This window comes from Rhinolophus sinicus, chromosome 6, assembly GCF_057876585.1.
Source record: "Rhinolophus sinicus isolate RSI-liver-muscle chromosome 6, RSI-T2T, whole genome shotgun sequence".
Classification (NCBI taxonomy): domain Eukaryota; kingdom Metazoa; phylum Chordata; class Mammalia; order Chiroptera; family Rhinolophidae; genus Rhinolophus; species Rhinolophus sinicus.
Window position 1 is genome coordinate 50,709,854 of NC_142506.1, and position 15,581 is coordinate 50,725,434.

The 15,581-nt window shown below is 38.4% G+C and overlaps 1 protein-coding gene across 11 annotated transcripts in view; it reads right to left on the bottom strand.

The window, feature by feature from the left end:
* The window catches only part of RGS7 (regulator of G protein signaling 7), a 440,443-nt gene that overhangs the window by 62,131 nt on the left and 362,731 nt on the right, over window positions 1-15,581 (bottom strand). For all 11 annotated transcript variants that reach the window (XM_088799096.1, XM_088799097.1, XM_088799099.1 and 8 more), the window contains 3 exons: window positions 3,474-3,538; window positions 2,465-2,541; window positions 2,278-2,359 (listed from right to left, as the gene is read on the bottom strand). In XM_088799096.1, coding sequence (XP_088655222.1) covers window positions 2,278-2,359; window positions 2,465-2,541; window positions 3,474-3,538 — 224 coding nt within the window. The remainder of the gene's footprint in view (window positions 1-2,277; window positions 2,360-2,464; window positions 2,542-3,473; window positions 3,539-15,581) is intronic.

Below are 15,581 nucleotides of genomic sequence, written 5' to 3' on the forward strand. Positions count from 1 at the left end.
CACAGAAGTGTAACCATCTTCAGAAATTATCACATATTGTTTCTCTTGCTACCACTTTTTTTTTTTTGAGGAGTATTTATTGCAGAAAGCTCTTCTTGTCATTGCTTAGTTAATATTATAGCCAATGAAGAGAGAGATAGCTTATGAAATTTGCTGAGGAAACAGCCAATAACAGCTAATTTAGGAGTGAATTTCTGCTAACGTTCCTGCCTGCATCATCTTTGTAAATTAACCCTCACTAAGGGTCCAGAACCCTAAAAACAAGACACAAGGCAGCGCCTGGATGGCTGATGTGACCTGTAGACAAGTATCAGCACATCACATGCACTTGGGGTCACTACAAAATGGTTAACTTTTTTTTTTAAAAGGCCAATGGGACACAAAGTTGTAATGTAAGAACAAAATTAGTTAAAGGTAGTGTTGGATGAGGGTAGGTGAGTGCCATCCTCAGAGACACACAGAAAACGTGAAGCTCTGTTATTTTTTGCCTTTAGAGAAGAAGCGATGACCAAGTATGGCATAAACACGCCCATTTCATTCTTAAGTATCTACAGTTGAATCAGGGAGATGCAGCCAATGGCTTCAGGGTGGTTTCTGCCTCCAGGTGGGATGCCTTTCTGGTCAGAGGCCTAGCGAGGGATGCAGCAGGGATCCCCTGGGAGAGCACTCGTGTGTACTCCTTGCTGTGAGGAGGCACGGAGGATGAGAGCCTGACTCTCAGTGGTCAGAGCAAACACAACTGTGAACAGATCCTTCCCTAGCAGGGCACATGGAGAGCAAGACACTGGCTGAGAAATTCTTAGGCAATAGAGCAGGGGAGTGTCCTGAGGTGGGAGCAATCTTACAGGAGATGCTTCAATAACATTGTTTGTTCAACACCATTTCATGATGACATTGAGGAGGTGCCCTAGGAACCCAATGCTTGTTTCTACCAATTCGACTAGGGTAAAATTGGCTTTGTCATACATTGACTTGCTTAAAGTCACAGAACCTATCAATGACGTTAAATGAGGACTTACTGTACACGCTCTGAGAGCATGGGTGTGTGCAATGGAATGGATGTGGGCAGCGCAGGGGAGCTGGCATGAAGTGAGTTTGCTTAGGTTGCCAGGAGAATGCAGGCCATCAAACCAGGAGGCTGGAGATGGGCCGCCAGAGATGCAGGGGCAAAAAGCGGATAAACATGGAGACAGTATATTGACCAATTTCTAGAGATTGCTTTAAACAAACAAACAAGCAAAAATCCTACTTCATATCCTTGCAATACTTACATAATCCCTTTTCACCGTTTGCAATAAAACTGAAGCTGAATTTTGAGTAGGAAAGCCAGTTAAATCTCAATTCTAATCTTTTACAAATTCAAAAGAGGGAAAAACTCAATAAAAGAATCAAACAATTACATTGCTATCTGAAACTGAAATACGTATATATGAAAACAAACTTTTGAAAGACAGATGTATTTTGGTCTCAGAACCTGAAGGTAGTGGAGAGAACAATTTTAAGGTATTCTCCTCAATCTTGATTTGTCTGATGCTGTGTAACTGTTATTTATTCCTATAATACCTATGTAAATATTATTCTCTAATGCCTTGACTGTGTAAAGAAATATATAGAAGATGAAGACACAGTGTCAAAATAGAAAGAAACATAGGACATTAGACATGCTTTCTTATGCACGCTCATTGTTTAATTCCTCACACAAAGTTTTCTGGTATTACTCAAGGTCATTCATTATTTGCTACACTAAGACACATGGTCGAACACCGTTGTGTATGAAAACCAGCTAAGTTATGTTATTGCATGTCGAGCCAATGACCAGTTACATCATTAAATGTACAAACTGACTGAGTCTGTTTGTAAATCTAAAATGCTTATCTATGAAAGTTGACATCCAAAGCAGGTTGTTAATAGATTTTTAAAAAGAAAAATTAGGGGAGGAACATTTTGACTGATACTTTTATTATAAATACAGAAAAATGTACATAGTAAGCCATGCAAAACTTCTTTATCCCGGTCTTCTTTCAAGTGTATAAAAGTATCAAGTATCTCAAATGCTGAGAGTGAGTAAGCAAGTGAAGTCATGGTTTTATGAATTAAATATTACAGTACTGAATTCTGATCGTCTTACACAAAAGTGGCAATCTTTTCTTAAATAATTACCCAGGGTTTTGGGGAAAATGATGGGGTTACCACATTCTCCTCTTACTTCCTCAGGGCATCCCTCACTTTCCAAAGCTGAGATTATGAATTCGAGACCACGTTGGCACGTTTGCTTACCACAGGTCGGTGCACGTCCCAGAAAGCCCTCTCTTGGCTATCAAGGATCTTCCTTTCAATCTTGTCTCTCTTCTTGTCCACTCTGTCACATTGTAACGAAGAATAATAAGTAGTGTTAATTGTAGTGCCTCTGTGAAAACAAGGCCAAAACTTGAACAGATCTTCCAAAAGACTCACAAGGACTCACTTTGCTTGTGCTTCTGCTTGCATAAAAATGAACTCCCACTTTCGGGCAAATGCTCTCTGCAGTCTGGCCAGGCTCTCCTGAAAAATCAACCATAGGTGAAGACATTCTTGTGTTCATCCTCACTACTCCCTTCTAGTTTATCTACCATATGTTTTTATCAAGAAAACAAATACAGAATTTCCAAAGTAGGAAGTATACTCTGGTTCTCAGTGATAAGTCATGTTCACGGATGCAGACAATCTTCATATTAATAGACATAGAGAAAACAGAGAATTCTATTACAAATGGTAATTTTTATGAATAAGTAACTGTAGGGCACACAACTAAAAGTCCAAAATACTAAAATTACGTTTTATTAAAAAAAGTGCTCAAGAATAATCCATTGGATTTTCCTGTGCCCACTTCCCTGAGGAAGACGAAAGTAACATGTTTCTACTCTGATTCAATCAGTTTATCCAATTCTTGACAATAATGTGAACCCTTTTGTAGACAGGGTTTCAAATTCAGCAAATCACAACACAGCAATTATCTGAACAAATTACATCAGATTAATTTTATCTGCTGACGGTGACCAACCTGGAACCTTTGCCAAATTTTGCCAGTATAAGTGTTCTTTAATTCTCTCAGTTTGTATATCTCCACTATATGTAAGTATATATCTAAAGTGTTTACACTTAAGTTAATTTTTGCAAATAAGATATGCTTTGCCCTTCTACTCTGAGTTTGTATATTTAGAATTTCACCATCCTCAATGAGAATGATGAAAGCAAGCAAGCAGAGATTTTTTTTTAATTAAAGTTTATTGGGGTGACAATAGTTAGTAAAGTTACATAGGTTTCAAGTGTACAATTCTGTCAGAGATTTACTACATCATTATGCTACCTGATCCCTTGGAAATCTGATCCTTAAACTCACGAATATAGAAAGTTAACAGAGCACCCAGAAATGACCATGGGCCTTATTCCTGTTCATCTTAAGACTTTGTTCACCAGAAAGTCCTAATACTTACAGCTTCATAGTCTGCTAGCTCCAGCCTGGCCTTGTTCTGCATTGTTCTCTTGCAGAGGTAAACCGCTGAAAGGAAAAAACAAAACCAATAATTTCTTGCCAACTTATTAACAGTGAGGCATAAAAATAAAAATATAGCATTACAAATCAAGGCATATTGGTCTTTGTCACTGTTTTTCCCAAGTTGAAGTTGTAATTTTCTTTATTTATCTTTTTTAGACAAAAATAAATAATTAGTAATGTTATTACTGTTACATAGTGGTATTTATGGTGCTATAAATAATTAAGCATGCTTAGAAACTTGGGAACCATTTCTTTATTTTTATTTAATAATTGTCACAATTTTAGCTTCCTTCAAAAATAAGGAGAAAAAAATAAACGTTTTTAAATAAGACATCAGATGAGTTTTCCAGTCAAGATGGTGGATTAGGTACATGCTGTGCTTGCCTCCTCTTAGGGCCACAACAAAATTACAACTAAACTACAGAACAACCATCATTGAGAATCACATGAAGTCTATCTGAACAGAAGCCCTACAACTACAGATACACAGAAGAAGCCACATCGAGACTGCTAGGGGTGAAGACATGGAACAGGCTGGTCCCACACCTGCATGTGGTGGTTAAAAATTGGGAGGGATATCTTGGCTGCAGAGGTCCCCTCTCAGGAGCACTGGGCCCCAGCCCCAAACCAGGGTCTCCAGCCAGGGATTCCAGTGCCAGGAAGACAAGTCCCCACAACTTCTGGCTGTGAAAACCCAGAGATTGTGGATGAGTGAGAAGGACAGCAGCTATAGTCCCAGGCGCTCTTCTTAAAGGGCCTGCATACAGAGTCACTCACTGATGGACTCACTCGCCCTGAGCTCTAGTGCTAGAGAAGCTGCTTAACAGGTGCAAGGGATATATGAGAGGATCTGAATTGTCTGGCTTCAAGGCAAGTACTGGAGGGGCAGCTTCCTCCCAGACAGAAGTGCTGGCAGAATCCATTGTTTCTTTGTTGAGCCCTCCCAGTCTATAGATGCAGGCGGCTGCCATATCTGAGTCTCCATCAACCTGGCTAATACGTGTGCTTTTCCCGGTGATACTGAAAGAATGTTACCTATCCACTGCAGGCCCACCCAAGCTGCTTCCAGTAGCTTTTCCAAACAAATGGCCTGTCTTGGCTCATGCTGAGGACCATTCTAAAATCTCTCAAAGGTTCACAAAACCCAAACAAGAGGCATCTGGTCTCAGCGGGCACCACGTCTCTTGTTGAGCAGCCCCAGGCCCAGCATTTGAGGCAGCCAGCCTCAAGTTTTAGCTTGGCCTCTCCTAGGAACCTCCTAGCCCAGCATGGGTGGCTGACATCTGTGGATTGCTATGTGGCTCATGCCAGGTGGCCCAGGGCAGGGCACAGGCTGTGGCTAAACTTGGCCTGCAGTGGGGCCCCTCCCAGGAAGCACCAGCGCCAGCCTGCCCAGTGGCCAGCTTTGGACTAAGCACCACCCAGCTGCCTCTGTGGGTGACACAACCAAAGGATAGACTGGACAGGCACCAGAGCCCTGCTAAAGTGAATCTTGTTCTGTAAGGTCAGTCCCTGCACAATAGCTCCTCCACTGTAGTCATGGTCAGTCCTCAAAACCAATCAGCCCGAGAGTCAATCCTTCCATTTTATTTGCAAACAGCAGCCAAGGCTGGAGGGCACACAATAGGAGGGCACACACAACACATACAAGGGACACTCCTGAAGCACCCAACTCAGATGACCAGGGAGACTGCGCCACTGGGTCCCACAGGACACTTATTGCATAAGATCATGCTATTAAGACTGGGAAACATTGAAGCTCCATATAATACATAGAAATAAACACAGGAAGACAGTCAAATTGGGGAGACAAAGAAGCATTTCCCAAATGAAAGGACAGAACAAAGCTTCAGGAAAAGAAGTAAACAAAATGGAGACAAAAATCAACCAGACAGAGTTCAAAACACTGGTTATAAGGATGCTCAATGAACTCAGGGGTAGAGTAGATGAACTCAATAAGAACTTCAACAAAGAGATTTAAAAATAAAAACAAAGATAGAAAACATAGAAAAGCACCAGTCAGAAATGAAGAATACAGTCACTAAAATAAAGAATATGTTAGTGAGAATCAACAGTATATTAGATGAAGAAGAGGATCAAATCAGTAATTTAAAAGTTCAGGTACAATCAGAACAGCAAGAAAAAAAAAGGAATCCAAAACAAACGAGGACAGTTTAAGAGACCTCTGGGAAAGCATCAAGTATAACAACATTCGTATCATTGGGGTCCCAGAAGGGGAAGACAGTGAGCAGAGAACTGACAGACTATTTGAAGACATAATGACACAAAACTTCCCTCACCTGGTGAAGGAAATAGACATACAAGCTCAGGAACTGTAGAAACTCCAGAAGAAGATGAACCCAAGACCCCACACCGAGACACATCATAATTAAAATGCCAAAGTTTAAAGACAAAGAGAGAAGCTTAAAAGCAGCAAGAGAAAAGCAGTCAGTTAGCTAAAAGGGAGCTTGCATAAGATTGTCAGCTGATTTCTCGACAGAAACATTGCAGGCCAGAAGGGACTGGCACAAAATATTCAAAGTGATGAAAAGCAACAACCTACAACCAAGATTACTCTACCTAGCAAAGCCATCATTTAGAATCAAGGACAGATAAAGAGCTTCCCAGTCAAGAAAAAATTAAAGAAGTTCATCAACACCAAACCAGTATTACAAGGACTGTTAGAGGGACTTCTTTAAAAAGAAGAAGAAAAAACATGAATAATAAAATGCCAGTAACTACATATCTATCAACAATTACTTTCAATGTAAATGAATTAAATGCACCATTCAAAAGACAGAGTGGCTGAATGGATAAGAAAACAAGACCCTTACATATGCTGCTTACAAAGGACTTGCTTCAGATTGAAAGATACACACAGACTGAAAGTAAACGGACGGAAAAAGACATTTCATGAAAATGGAAACAAAAAATTAAAAAGCTGGTGTAGCAATACTTATACCAGACAAACTGGACTTTAAAACAAAGGCTACAACAAGAGACAAAGAAGGATCCAGTAATCCCACTACTGGATTTTTATCTGAAGAAACCCAAAATGCTATTTTGAAGGGACACCATATGTTCATTGCAGCATTATTTACAATTGCCAAGATATGGAGACAACCTAAGCATCCACCAATGGATGGATGAAGTAGAGGCGGTACATATATACAATGGAATAATACTCGGGCATAAAAAGTCTTGCCATCTGCAGAAACATGGGTGGACCTAGAGGGTCTTATGCTGAGTGGAATAAGTCAGACAGTGAAAGACAAGTGTGATCTTATTTCACTTATATGTGGAATCTAAAGAAAAAAATAAATGAACAAACAAAACAGAAACAAACTCATAGATACAGAGAACATTTTGATGGTTGCCAGATGGGAGGCGGGTTGGGGTGATGAGTGTAAAAGGAGAAGGGATTAAGTACAGATTGGTAGCTACAAAATAGTCATAGGAATGTAAAGCACAACATAAGGAATATAGTCAATAATATTATAATAACCATATATGGTTTCAGATGGGTACTAGACTTATCATGGTGATCACCTTGTAAGTTATATAAATGTCTAATAACTATGTTGTACACCAGAAAATAATAATGTATGTCAACTCTCATTGAAAAATAAAACAATTGTTGTTAAAAAGACATCAAATAAACTTATACATCCAGATGTACATATAACACCATTTTGTAAAAAGGAATTGCATGGAGAAGAAATCATTGTTAGCACATTCAATTACTTCTGTATTCTACTCTCAAGTGAAAGAATCTATTAATGTGAACTGAAGGTTTCTTGGCATCTTCTTTGCATCACTTCTTCAGGGCCTGCCATCAATCGTTTAGTCACTAGAAGAGAAGAGAGTATATCATCTTACCTAACTACAATACAACTACCTATTAATTCTATTTTCCTGAGAACTCAGTCTCCTCGGGTGCCAGGGAAAGCCCATCTGGGCAGAAGATTCACAGGATGGATGACCGAGCAAGAGATTATGATGACAACAGCATGGTCATCAAGCAGTACAATTTCTTCCTTTATTTCAGAATTATCAGTGACTCTGATAATAATATCAAGACTCTCATAATCATATCAGAGCCCTGTGGTACAGTCCTGATTACCAGAATATTTTTGGCATTTTCCATAATATATGATAAAGCAACCCTCTACTTGCTTTATTGATTCTGGTCATTTAATCTTTGTTCTTTTCAAAATACCATGTTTCCCCGAAAAAAAGACCAGGTCTTATATTAAGTTTTGCTCCAAAAGACGCATTAGGGCTTATGTTCAGGGGATGTCATCCTGAAAAATCATGCTAGGGCTTATTTTCCAGTTAGGTCTTATTTTCGGGGAAACACAGTAAGACCCCTTGATTTCTAAACTAATGGATAAAAGCAAAAGGATGGTGGTATTTTTTAGATGACTCATCAGTAAGAAGTTATGCATCGTTTAATATAGGTGTCCTAAAATGCATTTTTCTCTAAATTCCTGGGAAACAAAGTTGTGGACAGGTAGCCCCAGGTATAAGGTAGCTGTTTCACATGTATTTGTCGAATGAGTGAAAGAATGAATAAATGAATGAGTAGGATATTTTCAGAAGGAGTTATTTAGAAGTCAGATTAACTCAAGTGATTTCTACCAGTCTGTTTGGTAAAGAGAAAGAAGAGAAAGGCTGGGAGAGCAGAGTGGGGAGCACTGTGGATACGGTCATGACTGGAGGGGCCCAAACTCACTAGTGCGGTATGTTGACAGGTACAGATGACACTTTTACTCTTTATTAGTAGAGAGTATCGACACTGGGCAGGATGTGGATAAGGAAGGAGGTCCAAGTAGATGAAACAGGGTTTCAAATCCAGGAAATTGCCCCATTTATCAATGACAGAAAAACATGAGTATAGTTAGGCATAGTTGAAACTATGGCTGAGGCTAAGTGTTTTTGTCCTGATCCCTAATTATTTAGGCACCAAAAGTGCTCTATATGGTATAATGGCCCAGGTATAAAGTGTGAGTCGTTTTTAACAGAATCCTTGAATTTTTAATGCATTGCCAAAATACTGAAAATATCAACTAAAAAAAGCCATTTCTGGAGTTCTAATTAAAATGTTTTCCATTATCAAGGCTTTAATTTCAATTTCAAGGTTAAATATATCTCTGCACAGTAGTTTCCTGGGAGACTATAATGAGACAAGGGTCAAACATACACATAATTTAATAGGAGGTTATGTCACTAAGGGAAAGAAGTTTGAGAAGGCCTCAAGTGCTACTTCAGCTAAAATAGCTATGTAGCTAAAATAGCTATGGAATTTGGCTTGAATGCGACTGAGATTTAGGTGGAAACTCAAAATTTCTAGATCATGTGTCTAACTGAAAAGAAAGTGAAGGCTAGCATTATTTTTTTTTTCCATTTAATTTCAGAAAGCTCTGGAAGGTAGTCTGCTACACAAAGACTGATGTTCATAACAGTAGGATACAGAGTTGTGTCACAGAGGTCAGCGAGAAAATCATTAAGATCCCAACATCGAAATATGGACAAGCTATAAATATAATTTGTAAAGATACACATACAATTGTCAAATAAATATTGGAAAAATACCCAACTTATAACCAAAGTAACACAAATGTATAGTTTTATCTTTTAACATTTACTTTGTGGTTTGATTTTTTCCCCCTATCTCTGAATAAAAACTCAAGCAGCTACCACCATCTTGTTTGTCACTCTTGAGAAATTCTGAGTCCCAATTGATTAACAAGAATGTCTATTCTAAGTAATAGTAGAAACACCGAGTTTGGTTTAAAGTCTTGAGGTCTTTTCCTTTCCCCCAGCTGCTGTGGGTCAGAGAAGTGGGAGTGGCTTCTTTCTCCCCTGTTTTCTTCTGTGTCCCCAACCAAGTACTGCGAACCAAGGCATCTAATGGAATGAGGGAGAGGAGAGGGGAGTGCTGACGTGCCTAGTTGACCACCGTGTTGCCATTCTCTACTTGGCAGAGGCTTCAAGCTTATTGTATTTCTCAGGGTACTTGTGTGGATACCTTAGAGCACCTCTCTTTCCCCATTGCTGGGGATCCCTCACCTGCACTGTCCTTGTCGGGACCGATCAGTGCCACAGCCCTTGGGCTATATAGTCTTGCCTCTCTCTAGAAAGCTGTTTGTCCCTCCAGGCTGCCCTCGGAGACAGGACTGTCTCTCACACATGGCTTGGATCATGACTGAGAGAAACATTCATGCACTTTTCGCCCTGACAGAAGGCCACAGAACATAGCCATGTCCTTTTCAACTCCTCCATCCATAGCTACACAGCCTATCTCTTGCCTGTGGTAATTCTGAGGCCTGGAAGTTCAGGGTCCCTTCTGTCCCCAGGAGTAGGTGTCAAATGCTGTCAGAAGCCCTTTGAGGTCTCTGGGCTTGATGGGAGGAGCATCTTTCCTCCCCCCACTCCTCCCACTCCCAGCTGTTGGGGACCGTGATTCCCAACGGCCTAACAGCTCTAAAACCAGTCTTCAAGCCAACATCTTATCTTTACGGCCCTCGGTGTCAGCCGACAGCAGCTACTGTGATAATCTGTATGTCAGCCTAGCATAGCACTTTCACGTCTGGTCTTGATCCACTTAACACTTTGGATGGATTTCCAGTTTAACATCCTGTTACAAAAACCACTTTCCACGCATCAAGACAGCAAAGAAGTTACAGAGTAGGAATAACCTAATATTGGTGGGCATATAAACAGGGAAATCTTAGAAAGGGTTTGGAAAATGAGTAATAAAACATTCATGGCCATTGTTCCAGTAGTTGCTCTTCTGAGAATATAACCCAAGGAAATAACACAAAAGCACAGAGACTTAAGCATCCAAGATATGGAATATAGAAACACAATGGGGAATGGGCATGGAAATCATGCATATTTGTTCAATGAGATTACATTGCCATTCAAAATAATGTGGAGAAATTTTTTACTTCAAAGTTGAAATAGTTTAATTTTTTAAAATCCTTACCCCTTCATTGTAAAGGTTCAGACAATGAAAAAAATATAGATATTAAAGTAAAAAATCATTTCTCAGTTTATAATCTCACATCTGTCACTATTTTGGTGTATAATCTGGATTTTGCCTTTCTATATACATCCACGAATATACACATGAATATCTGTATTTCTATCAAGAATCTATTGCATATATCGATTTAAAATATGCTCAAACTATATACCACATATGCTATCCAATTTTTTCCTTTGATATTATATTGTAACTTTTCATATCAGTAAGTGCTGTTCTCTAATATTTTAAAAAATTACCTTATGATAATCTAGTGCTGAGATGCATGGTAATTTATTTAAATGAGCCCTTATTGTTGGACATTTGAATTATATCCATCATTTTGCAATTATATACTAATACTTCTGCAAATATATATGTGTGTATGTATACATGTATGTACGTGTGTATGTATGTATCTTTCTTTTTTAGCAATTGTTAATTTTCTAGAAGTGTTATTACTGAGTCTGGGAGATGAAACTTTCAGGCATTTTGAACATTATAACTGAATACCACAAAGTTCAGACATGAGTGGTCTACCCTCTCCAACTCAGGAAAATCTATTTTCAGCAAAGCAATCAGCTATTCTGTTAAGAAATAAATCAGATTGTCACTAGGTTCAAACTCTTCATTTTTTGAACTGCTTCCCATCTCACCTCCCTCCAGCTAAAGGTCCCCTTCAGACCTTTGCTCCTTTCCCTTTCTGGAAAGCTCTGGCTCTGCCCTCAGAACTGAACTGACATTCTTTCAGGGACAGCTCCCACCCACCACTCTTAGTCCTTTTCCCATTGTCTTCCTTTGTACAGCATTTCACCTCTTACTATGCAATTTACATGTTCACTCCTGTAGTTAGCTTAACTAGTTATCTCGCCCTGCCATTCCCACTAGAATGTTAGCGTCAACAGCACAGAAATTTTTGCCTGTTTTGTTCACCAGTGTATGTTCATACCTAGAATAGTACTTGGCACAAAGCAGATGCTTAAAACTTATTTGTTGAGTGAAAACATTAATGAGTATTTATTGACCATTTGATTTGTTTTTCCTTTTGTGAATTAGCTTTTTATGACTTTGCTGTTTTCTCCAAGGGAATTTGACTTCTTATTAGGCATAAGACCCATTTATATATTACCGTGTTTCCCCAAAAATAAGACCTAACCAGAAAATAAGCCATAGCATGATTTTTTTCAGGAGGACATCCCATGAACATAAGCCCTAATGCGTCTTTTGGAGCAAACCTTAATATAAGACCCAGTCTTATTTTCGGGGAAACATGGTATTAAAATAACGATTCAATGAGGGTTTCAATTAGCCTGCATTTCTGGAATTGGTATTAGGGGTTTGTGTGACAGACACAGTTTAAATGTTAGAAGACATTGCCAAGCATCTACTCATATCTTCCCAGCAATGTATGAATAAACTAACTTAATGCCAGACTTGAATTTTTGCCACTCTAGCTTGAGAGTGAAGTGTTATAGTCCAACACTTTTCATTATGTTTCTATATCTGTTTTCTTATATTTCCAACAGTTTTCATGACATAGATTTTAATGTAAAAATTTCTTTGGATTTCTCCCTTCACTGATTTGGCTCCATTTAATACTTTTTATCTTGGATTATTTTTCACTTGATCTATGTTTCACCCCCTAATTTCATTTCTTATTTGTTTGGTATATACTGCCTCACCATTTATTATAACTGAAAGAGTTTGTTTTCCTTGTTTTCCTTGCAGACAGATATCGTTAGATTTTATAGACATATTTCTATATTTATATTTATCTTTGTAATAGTTACGTTTGGTATTCCTTCCCTCCTCTGTCTCTTTTTCTCTGTATGATTGCATTTCCTTTGTTTTCTACCTTTTTTTATAGAGTGAGTTTTCTTTAATTTCTACTTTAATAATTTAGAAGTAATAAAACTTGTTACTGTTCCATTAGTGGCCATTTTTATATATTTAAATAAATGTTTGAATATATATTTCTTGAATTTTAACCTCAGAAATTAAACACTGCCTAATGCTTTCCTCCACAAATGATGATAAAATTAATATATCTCCACTCCCTTCTGTCTCCCTAGTTATACAGTGACTAGAATTTATTGAATGCTCTGTTATAGTTTTTAAAAATTAATTACAGTATTCACATTCCATTTGGAAGCTATTTTTATCACAATTATTTTGATCACCGAGGGAATGTAGAAAATGCTGTTCTCTTGGAAAATTAAATAAGAAAACTTTGTGTACTTTTTTTGAAAACCCAAATATGCTAAAATGATTCTATTACAGCCCAGATCCTTCAAAAGGGAGGGATATTACTCATGGGGTTGCCCTTGTTATTTCTGTTTTCCTTTGGCATTTGTTCACTCATTTTGGAATGAGGCCACTACAGTGGTGACGTTGAGCTGGAGACCGAGGCTGATAACCCTGTATTTCCATTCCAGCTGTTGGCCAGTAGCAACAATCCTTCCAGGACACCATATTGCTCTTATCCCAGCATCTCGCCTCTCTTCTTTGTTTTTTTAATTTTCCTTTTCAATTACAGTTGACATTCAATGTGACATTCGTTTCAGACGTAGAGCACAGTGGTTAGAAGTTTATATAACTGATGAAGTGATCCCCCTGATTAATCTAGTCCCCACCTGGCTCCGTCTCCTGACTGACTGTAGCCTTTATCTGGTACTACACATCCCTGCGACTATTTTTCTAACTGGCAATTTGGACTTCTTAATCCCTTCACCTTTTTCACCTAACCCCCTACTCTCCACTCACCTGGCAACCATCAGTTTGTTCTCTGTATCTATGAGTCTGATTCTCTTTTATTTGCTAGTATATTTTGTTTCTAAGATTCCACACAAAAAATTCTGAATATCTACAGCAATCTTGAGAGAAAAGAACAAATTTAGAGGTAGCACGCTACCTGATATCAAACTATTCTCCCCTCTATTCTTAAGCTTGCTCTCCAAATGTCTGAGAGAGTGTGTGCTGCTTTAAGAAATCTAGGTCAGAGACAAAACCTCAGACAAAGCATTACACTGTCTCTTCTGGTGCTGGATTTAAGCCTAAGAAACCTTGATCCAAGATGGAGCAAGCCTTTCTCTGCCCTCCCAAGACTTACTCATGTCTCTAGCTATCATGTATCAATCTTGTGGATCTTTAATGGGGTTGGTCGGAATTTCATCCAACTCTGTAAAGATCTTTTAATTTTTGAGAAAAGAAACTATAAGTCTGATATCACCACCTTCTTTCCATTTGGGTAAATTTGATTGATTCCAGAAAAAGTACATCTTTCAAACGAATGATGTGTGGCACCACCCTCTAATTTCCACACTGTCTTAATGATTCATTCATTCTATTCTAGTTTTGCTTTCTTTTCTTTCTTTATTTTTTAAATCTATTTTATTTTTGAAACTTTGTAACTTTTATTTATTTTTATTTTTCAATTACAGTTGACATACAATATTATATTAGTTTCGGGTGTACAACATAGGGATTAGGCATTTATGTACCTTATGACGTGAGCACCCGGTAAGTCTACTACCCATCTGACACCACACACAGTTATTTATTACAATATTATTGACTATATTTCCTATGCTGTGCTTTATATCCCAGTGACTATTACTATAACTGGCAGTGATTAAAATGGATATTTTCTATAATAACAAAGATGTGTACAAAAGTCTCAGAGGCTCTGCTAGTTAGCCACAGTAACTCTTAACTTTGTGTTTTTCCATGTATAATAGTATTACCTCTTTTGCTTATAGCATTTAGTAGATTTTAAACCAATACTATATCTATTTTTAAATGTAGCACAACAAGAAACTTCTTTTATCATGACATTCCTGAACCACTGTTTTAATTAAAATATTAACTATCAAGTAAATGTCCCAAAATACTTCATCAAGTGTTCTGAATTTTTCTCTCTTATTTAAATTTATCAAACAAAGAAATAGGTTCTGAGGACCAGAACCTTTTCCAAGAGTACCCCAATAAGTTATCCAGTAGGAATAGAAAACCTAATATTAGACAGTTCCAACGGGCTGTGCTGCTTTCAAATGAATGACTAATCTGTGTTCACTGAATCTGGATTAAAACAGTCATGAATGGCATTTTTGGATACATAAACTTGCTTTCTCCTCACTCTCTTGTCTTGCTTTCTCAGATAAAAGGAGAAAGACATAGGTAGAATGTTATGGGATAATAATACAACCAGAAGGATGAGATTGGCATCCTACATTACTGGCTAGATCACTCTGGACCGTAGACTCACACTCTATGCCTACTGTCTGACCCCTGCTCACCAACATGGAAAGTTGAATTCACACATATCCTAGGAGAGCCCAAAGGGTGTGCAGTAGAAAAAGCAAATCGCTACCCTGTGCAGGAAATGAGCAGGTTATGTACAAGGAAAAGGTCAGGATCAGGAGGAGACCAGCAGGGCTGCCAGAGCCTGGAGAGGAGAGGGGCGGGGGCACGGAAGTGCTCCCAGGAGACTTGGGAGATCTCGCCATGGGCTGAGGCGTGGTTCCTAGTGTAATGGGAATTATTGAGGGGTGTGAGAAGTGTGACATGATGTGACTTACATTTAAAAAAATTACTCAAGCTTATATGAGGCAGATGGATTACAAAAGAGAGTGGATAGCATAATGTTTAATAATAATAATACAATAGAAAACAACAGAACACAGTTGCTATCTTTTTTTTTCTTTTTAAAGTGTCCCTCATTTTACTTTATTTATTTATTTTATTAGAGAGGGCACAGCTCACAGTGGCCCATGCAGGGATCGAGCCAGCAACCTTGGTGTTATTAGCACCATGGTCTAACCAGCTGAGCTAACTGGCCACCCCAACACAGTTGCTATCTTAATGATGGTGGAAATACATTCTGTTTTGCTCCCAAATCACCCACCTGGTTTCTGTTATTTACCTAAATAGAGAGCAATCTGATATGACTCATGGTGATTTGGAAACTTGAGCACAGAACATCCTTAGATGATGGCAAATCTGAAAATAGCCCTGGGT